This window comes from Macrobrachium rosenbergii, chromosome 26 (assembly GCF_040412425.1).
Source record: "Macrobrachium rosenbergii isolate ZJJX-2024 chromosome 26, ASM4041242v1, whole genome shotgun sequence".
Classification (NCBI taxonomy): domain Eukaryota; kingdom Metazoa; phylum Arthropoda; class Malacostraca; order Decapoda; family Palaemonidae; genus Macrobrachium; species Macrobrachium rosenbergii.
Genome location: NC_089766.1, coordinates 307,795 through 316,007, shown reverse-complemented (window position 1 = coordinate 316,007; position 8,213 = coordinate 307,795). Strand labels below are relative to the sequence as shown.

Sequence of the window (8,213 nt, the reverse complement as noted above, 5' to 3'; positions counted from 1 at the left end):
CGACGAGAACGGATTCCAGCCCCAGTCCTCGTTGTTGCCAGTGGCTCCGGCCTTCCCCCACCCCATTCCACAGTTCGTCCTCGACCAGATCGAGTTCGCCAGGCTCGAGAGGGAGAGACAGGAGCGAGAGGGAAACAGAGCTTAGAAGGAAATAAGGACGGGTCTTGTGTACCACGACAATGACAGTTCGACTTTTGTTTTGATTTAAACGTCTTGTTTTTGTGATTATTGATGTTTTATTTAATGAGAGTGATAATAAATTATAAATAATCATTATTTAGGTGTTTTTTTGGTCCCAGATGCCATTTTTACCCTGAGAAAAACATTACATTTATTCATTATTCAATGAAAAATAAAAATGAAGGTGTTTTATTTAATGAGACTTGAGATTAAAATATGAATGCTAGTTATTTAGGTTTTTTTGTCCCAAATGCCATTTTCACCCTGAAGAAAATGTCTAACATTTATTAACTTATTCAATAGAAAACAAAAATAAAATAATTTATCATACACTTCTCTACATCCTAATGTCTTACCATAAGAAAATTATCTAATTTTATTCATTTATTCAGTGGAAAATTATTGATATACAAACATTTTATTATTCACTTCTCTACGTCCTAATAATTTGGGATACTTTTTTCACTGTAAACCTTAAAATCAAAAAGGAAAAAGTTAATTTATTCACTTAAATTCTCCTTCCTTGGTGAAATATATTAGTATATTCATACATTTCATTTTAGGTTTAGAACATTTTATTCCATGCAAAGCAAAGTATGAACCAAAAAAGTTAAATGGTCACTGTGACCATTGAGAGAGAGAGAGAGAGAGAGAGAGAGAGAGAGAGAGAGAGAGAGAGAGAGAGAGAGAGAGAGAGTTACAAGGATTGGGATGTCTCAAAGGCTTATTAGTCCATCCAAGGAGACATCCAGGCTCTAAATTAAATGGCCACTGTGACCATTGAAAGAGAGAGAGAGAGAGAGAGAGAGAGAACATCCAGGAGAGTGGAGAGAGAGAGAGAGAGAGAGAGAGAGAGAGAGAGAGAGAGAAGCCTCAACATCCAGGATCTAAGTGGTGGAAAAGGCTCTTAACAGTTAGCTGCCTGCTGTGGGGCGCAGCCAAAATGGGAAACAGGTGTGAGTCCAGTGACCTCATCCTGATTTGAATTTACCTGGAATTATATAATTATCTGTCTTTTAATAATAGTAAAATTGACCAGTAACGAAATTAGATGAATGATTAAACAGATCAAATTAATCAACTTGAAAATCATTTTAACAGGAAGGCAATTAAAATAAAAGTTTAAAAAGTTCATTCTGAATGGACTTAGCAATTGTAGCTCAAGGTTTGAACCCTAAAAATTAGGAATAAAAAAAATTCAAGATAAAATACCGTTTTAAAAAAGCACATTCTAAATCACTAAGGGGATTTAAAAAGAAAACAAGGTATACCTTGATTGGGGGTATTAATCAACAGGTCATTGAAAGATCAGATTGCAGTTCCAAGTTTGAACCCTTTGAAAAAAAAATAAAAATAATAATAAAAAAAATTCAAAATAAAATACTACTTGAAAACAATCATCTAAATCTCTGATGAGATTGAAAAAAATAAACAAGGTATACCTTGATTGGGACAATTAATCAACAGGTCACTGAAAGGTCAGATTGCAGTTCAAAGTTTGAACCCTCAAAAAAAACTAAAAATAAAAAAAATCAAGATTAAATGCAGTTTTAAAAACATTATCTAAATCACTGAGCAGTTTGAAAAAAGTTGTAATTTGATTGGGCTATTAATCAACAGGTCATTGAAAGGTCAGATTGCAGTTCAAAGTTTGGACCCTTTAAAATTTTTTAAAATTAATGAAAAAAAATCAAAATAAAATACTGCTTGAAAACAATTATCTAAATCACTGATGAGACGGGAAAAATAAACAAGGTATACCTTCAATGGGACCATTAATCAACAGGTCACTGAAAGGTCAGATTGCAGTTCAAAGTTTGGACCCTCAAAAAAAACTGAAAATAGAAAAATTCAATATTAAATACTGTTTTAATAAAACATTATCTAAATCACTGAGTTTAACAAAAAATAGAAAACAAGGTGTACCCTAAATGGGGCATTCAATCAACAGGTAACGGATGGCGTCAAGATTCCAATCTTGACCCGCAAAAAAAAAAAAAAAGAAAATTAAAATAAGAAAGTAGAAATTGGTAAAAGAGAATTTTGCCCTGAAAACAGAGTTTACAACAAGACAGTGAAAAAAAATCCAGGTGTACCTTGGATGGGAGCCATTAATCAACAGGTAAGGGACGGACCAATCCTTCCCCCACCCCCCTTACCTACCTACCTACCCCTTCCCAGTCTCCCCTCCCAAAAAAAATAAAAATAAAAATAAATCATTTTCCATACCATCACATTCTCTGGGTCTACCTGAACACTTACGAGGCGTAATTGAGTTAAACTAGTAATACCCACTTATGGGTAATTAAGGCTAATTACAAGTGATTACAAGTAATTACAAAGGTGTGGTGTCTCCCGTTTAATTCGTTTGTAATTTGTCTCGCCAGTTTTGAAGGTTAATTACAAATTAAGTACTGAGAGAAATGGGTATCTATGGGTCAGTGGTTTAACACTAACTGATTTTTTTTTTCATCTAAGGAATAATTGATGTCAGAATAATGCTGGTGTATGGGCATGCATACGTACCTACAAACATATACGCATACTTATATACAAATATATACATGTATGTATATAATATATATATATATATATATATATATATATATATATATATATATACTGTATATATATATATATACATTTATTCACACAAAACATTAAAATTTTTCACATCTCTAGCACGACTTATGAAACCTTTAGTTTTGACCCTTCCAAATATTAAAGAAAATAATAGATAAAATAAATAAAAATCATTTGCCAGTAAAAAAAACATTCACTTATCTCTGTTCAAATTAATTTTAAAAAAAATATATATTGAAATTTCTCAAATTCTGAGACCAAGTTGCTCGTCATGTATAGATATGTTTATGTAAATAATATTGATATGAGAGTTGACTAATAGGCTTTTTTTTATTATCTATTACTTAATAAATTTATTCATTTATCTATTTCATTACTTTTATCTATTTTTCAATTGATCAATGTATTAATTTATTGAGTCTTACAATTTTTATTCATTTCTTTATTTATATATTTATTTATCTGTTACAGTGTCCAAACCACTTTACCTGGTCTTGGAAGAAGGCTGCTGAATGCTTGTAATAATAATAATAATAATAATAATAATAATAATAATAATAATAATAATAATAATAATAATTTACTCTAGAACGAGGCCAACAGGATTCTGAACTACAAACTTTCGCCTCTGGAATAAGTCCTGAATATATGACCCGTGACAGATGACTGTCCGATGCTTGTCAGTCTCTCTCTCTCTCTCTCTCTCTCTCTCTCTCTCTCTCTCTCTCTCTCTCTCTCTCTCTCTCTCCTAGTTCTTCAAGGATAGCGTCCTGAGTTGATCTATAAACTAGAGAGAAAGGTTAAAGCCCTCTCTCTCTCTCTCTCTCTCTCTCTCTCTCTCTCTCTCTCCCCTCTGGTTCTACAACACAGTTTTCGAGGTTCTCTCTCTCTCTCTCTCTCTCTCTCTCTCTCTCTCTCTCCCCTCTGGTCTCTCTCTCTCTCTCTCTCTCTCTCTCTCTCTCTCTCATGCAACAACACAGTCTGATTTCAGTAAATTACTTTAGAGGTAACCTATACTCTCTCTCTCTCTCTCTCTCTCTCTCTCTCTCTCTCTCTCTCTCTCTCTCTCTCTCTCTACAGACTTGGCAGCATTTTGAACACAAGTTTACAATGTGTCACTGTTGACAAAAGCATTATATTATGTACCTGGTAGTTAGCATCAGTGGTTGGTAGTAGCTCGGGTATAGAAGGTCGTGGGGCCAGCAACCCCATCCCGCAAAGACGTGCCAATGCCCTGATAACCAAGAAATGAAATCATACAATTATTATACAACTGTATAATAGAACAGGACAATTGCTCACTTAGATTAACAATAGCATTAACAATTAGAGAAATACCCTGGGCATACTTATCAGGTGCCCACCGAGGGATCTGGGAGCTCATTTAATGCCTTAGGATGCCAGGCATACCCAACCTTTAATGAGCTGCCCGCGTAAATACCCACTTAGTTGTTTAATGCCTCGTTCGTCGGGTGGGTACCTGATGTTATGAGGGCGATAAGGGCTTAAGTACCCTCGGATTGCATAAGAGAGAGAGAGAGAGAGAGAGAGAGAGAGAGAGAGAGAGAGAGAGAGAGAGAGAGAAATGCTAAAGGAGCTAAGAGAAAGATTTGACGTCAAATGGACAAGAAAGTATTATTCAATAGAGGCTGTTTTTTTATAGCAAAATATATGTGAGAGAGAGAGAGAGAGAGAGAGAGAGAGAGATGCCAAGGAAACTGAGAGAAAGATTAAATGTAAAAGGGAAATGAAGTTAATTTTCAACAAAAGATGTTTTTCATTTCAAACTGAATAAGAAATTTGACCCAAAAAAATATGTTTTATTTGCACCAACTAAATAACAGCCAGACTACCAGATGTACGATGATTGCCGGAGGCAATCGTACCTCTATACAAGGAAGTATTGTTAAAAAAAAATGTAGGTTAACTGGTTGTCAATGTGATGCGGCGTCTGCTACATATCTATACAATATCTATACAATATCTATACATCCCTCGTTTTCAATAACCATTATGAAATCATTTATAAATCTTCTCTTTTGAATAAACAATAATAAAGAGATGAATACATTCACACAGCTATTGTGTCTGAGGACGCCATAACTATCTTATCCTCCGGGTTTTCGATACAAGATCTTGTTCTCTATAAAGATGTGGTAATGGTTCTCATAAAGGGGGGAGCATAAATGGGGGACAATACTAAAGTGGAAAGCTTGTCTCTTAGTCTCCTCAGTTCTTGAAAAGGAGAGCGTGAATTAGAGATAATATTAAATGAACGGCTTCTCTCTTAATTGTGTAAGGAAATACCCAGGATATATTTCTATGGTTCACATAGAAAGAGCCTTTTCTCTGATTTAGAGAAGCGATTGTACAAAATAAACCTCCCACCTGGGGTTTATGAACCTCTTAGTCTCTAAGGGGACTCATTCTGGGGTTATAAAACCCCAGGGGGGTCATCAGATTGAGGTTTTAAATGCCCAGGGACTCAATTTGTGATTCACAAATACCAAGTTCTCAATGTAGGTTTCTTCTCTGTCTTTTAGAGCAGCAACTGTACAAAATAAACCCTACACCTGGGGTTTATGAACCTCTAAGGCTCTAAAGGTTCTCATTCTGGGGTTATAAAACCCCAAGGGGACTGGTGATTTGAAAACCTCAAGGAGTTTTCAATGTAGCTTCTCTGTCTTTTAGAACTGCAAATGTACAAAATAAACCCCCACCTGGGGTTTATGAACCTGTAAGGCTCTAATGGTTCTCATTCTCGGTTATAAAACCCCAAGGGATCATCTGAATGAGGTTTTAAATGCCCAGGGACTCAATTTGTGATTCACAAATACCAAGTTCTCGATGTACGCTTCACAGACCGATGAATAACTGCATAATAAATTCTTCACTGGAGAAACAATAAGTTTTAGCGTTACTGGAACTTGTAACTTGCTATAGAGAGAGGCAATGGAGCCGTAGGATCGTGTAAATTAATGAATAAAAACAGATTATTCTGAAAACTCCAGAAATTCCCAGATATTTCTGTCTCTTCTCGTATTTTTGCTCTCTCTCTCTCTCTCTCTCTCTCTCTCTCTTCTTGTCCTTTTGACATTTAATCTTTCTCTCAGTTCCTTTGGCATCTCTCTCTCTCTCGATACATTTTGCGATGAAAAAATCTTTTATTGAATAATACCTTCTTGTCCCTTTGACATTTGATCTATTTCTCAATTCCTGTGGCATCTCTCTCTCTCTCTCTCTCTCTCTCTCTCTCTCTCTCTCTCTCTCTCTCTCTCTCTCTCTCAAAACATTTTGCAACAAAGAGCATCTCTTATTGATTTTTCGACGCATGCGCAAACTAACCGACGGGTTCTGCAGGAAATACAATCGACAGTGACGTCACACATATTGTCCGTGACCTCTGAGGAGAGGACCTCTTACCTGCCCGGGCAATGTATAAAAGGGGTATTGGGCATCGGGTAAACCATCATTCGATCCTCCGATTCCTACGACTCGACAAGATGATGATGAAGATCGTGAGTTGGGTTTGACTTTTGTTATTGTTTTGGTTCTTCTTCTTCTTCTTCTTCTGCTTTTCTAAATAGGAATCTAAGACACCAGAGCATTCCCTTGATGAAAAGACCAACTAGATGTCAAGCTTTGTTTGTGAGATCTAAAATTCCTCCTCCTTCTTCTTCTTCTTCTTCTTCTTCTTCTTCTTCTTCTTCTTCTTCTTCTTCTTCTTCTTCTTTCTACAAAGAAAGCCAAGCTACTGAAGCATCATTCCCTTTAGACCTAACGCCCTCCATCTCTTCTAAATCCTCCACAGGCCGTTGTCTTGGCCCTTGTAGCCGCATCCGTGGCTGACAAGCTGCCCCTGACCAACCTTCCACCAGTAGCCATCGTCAGGAGCAACCAAGTCAACCCAGACGCCCTCGGCGCCCACAGCTCGGACTTCGAGGCCGAGAATGGCATCGTCTTCCAGTTCTCCGGATCAGAGGGCGCCGCTGGTGGTTCCAACATGATTGGTTCTTTCAGGTAAATATACATAGTTTTAGCATCAAGTTCTAAGCTCAGAGATTCTTATATTGGTTTATTTGAAGTTCACTGGTGACTTATAGCACTACTGGGGGACTTAGAATCAAATTATGAGCTCAAATATTCTTGTATTAGTCAACTGGGACCTTTTTGAGGACTTAGAATCAAGTTATAAGCTCAAAAATTCTGGTATTAGTCTATTGGGACCTTTTTGGGAACTTAAAACCAAGTTATAAACTCAAATATCTTTGTATAAGTCTACTGTACATTAATGGTGGCTTAGAATCAAGTAATAAGCTCTGACATTCTTGCGTTAGTCTATTTTAATTTCTTTGGTGCCTTAGAATCATGTTCTAAACTCACAAAGGGTCACACTAATCTAAAAGGACTTCGTTGATAACTTAGAAATACATTAAAAGACCACAAAGTCTTAAATTGGTCTAGTTGTACTTCAAAGTTAACTTAAGTCGAGTCTTAGGATGAAAAAGATATGTTATTGGCCTGTTGAACTAAAGTAGTGGCTTGAAATCAAGTTTTAACTTCAGTAAGTCCTTTATTGGCATATCTGAATCTCAGAGTCCATTCAGAACTGTCATTTAGTCTGATTTCACGTGTAAACAAACCTGACGTCTTCTTCTTCTTCTTCTTGCAGCTACCCGCAGGAAGATGGCTCCCTGGCCACAGTCTCCTTCGTGGCCGACGAGAACGGATACCAGCCCCAGTCTGACCTCCTTCCAGTGGCCCCAGCCTTCCCTCACCCAATCCCACAGTTCGTCCTCGACCAGATCGAGTTCGCCAGGCTCGAGGACGAGCGTAACGCTCGCGAGGGAAACAGGGCCTAAGGAGAGAGTGTCTCCTAGTTCTCCTCCGACCATACCGAACGCTTTCCTTGTTATTGTGTGATTGTAACGAGTCATATTTATTGATGTAGTCATTATTCATGAATAAAGTGGACTATTTATGCACTGATTTCATTGCAGTTCCCTTTAGCGAAGCAAAAACTTCGGTCTGAAGGTCTGGGGTTTAGTTTTAATATTGCAGGTCTCGTTGTAAACCTTTCGCCACTTATTCCAGGATTTTACCCTATGGTTAAAGGTCCTCCTCTTCTCCTGGAACTAACACAGGTCTAGAAACTGTGGAATAAATTGTCTCCCCTGGGCATATATCAGATCAGACAGCCATTTCATGGAGCTAAGACCACCACATAAGCCTGTCCTGAGGTAGACTAGTCACCAAATCAAAATACTATAGAACATAGGTCTAGAAACTCTGGAATAAATGGCTTCTTCTGGACATATATCAAATCAAATAGCCATTTCATGGAGCTAAGAACACCACATAAGCCTATCCTGAGGTAGACTCGTCCCCAAATCAAAATACCTACAGAAGTTTTATAGAAATATTGCCGGTAATGAGTTAAGCTTCTCTCA

At 37.1% G+C, this 8,213-nt stretch overlaps 2 protein-coding genes across 2 annotated transcripts in view; both read left to right on the top strand.

Annotated features, from left to right (window-relative positions):
- The window catches only part of LOC136852864 (cuticle protein AMP4-like), a 1,418-nt gene extending 1,142 nt beyond the window's left edge, over positions 1-276 (top strand). Inside the window, exon 3 of the mRNA XM_067127768.1 lies at positions 1-276. This exon is cut by the window's left edge and continues 45 nt beyond it. Within this exon, the coding sequence (XP_066983869.1) occupies positions 1-145 (145 nt within the window). The 3' untranslated portion in view covers positions 146-276.
- A 5,952-nt stretch (positions 277-6,228) lies between these two features.
- On the top strand, positions 6,229-7,744 carry LOC136852709 (cuticle protein AMP4-like). The gene is made up of 3 exons (XM_067127623.1): positions 6,229-6,281; positions 6,575-6,783; positions 7,436-7,744. Exons 1-3 carry the CDS (start codon positions 6,267-6,269, stop codon positions 7,623-7,625), a joined length of 414 nt encoding a protein of 137 aa, XP_066983724.1. The 5' UTR covers positions 6,229-6,266; the 3' UTR covers positions 7,626-7,744.
- The last annotated feature ends 469 nt before the right edge of the window (positions 7,745-8,213 follow it).

Bases quoted from the DNA above. Each gene is read 5' to 3' on its own strand.
- LOC136852709 (XM_067127623.1), top strand. The intron at 6,784-7,435 runs GTAAATATACAT...TTCTTCTTGCAG, and splicing joins AACATGATTGGTTCTTTCAG to CTACCCGCAGGAAGATGGCT.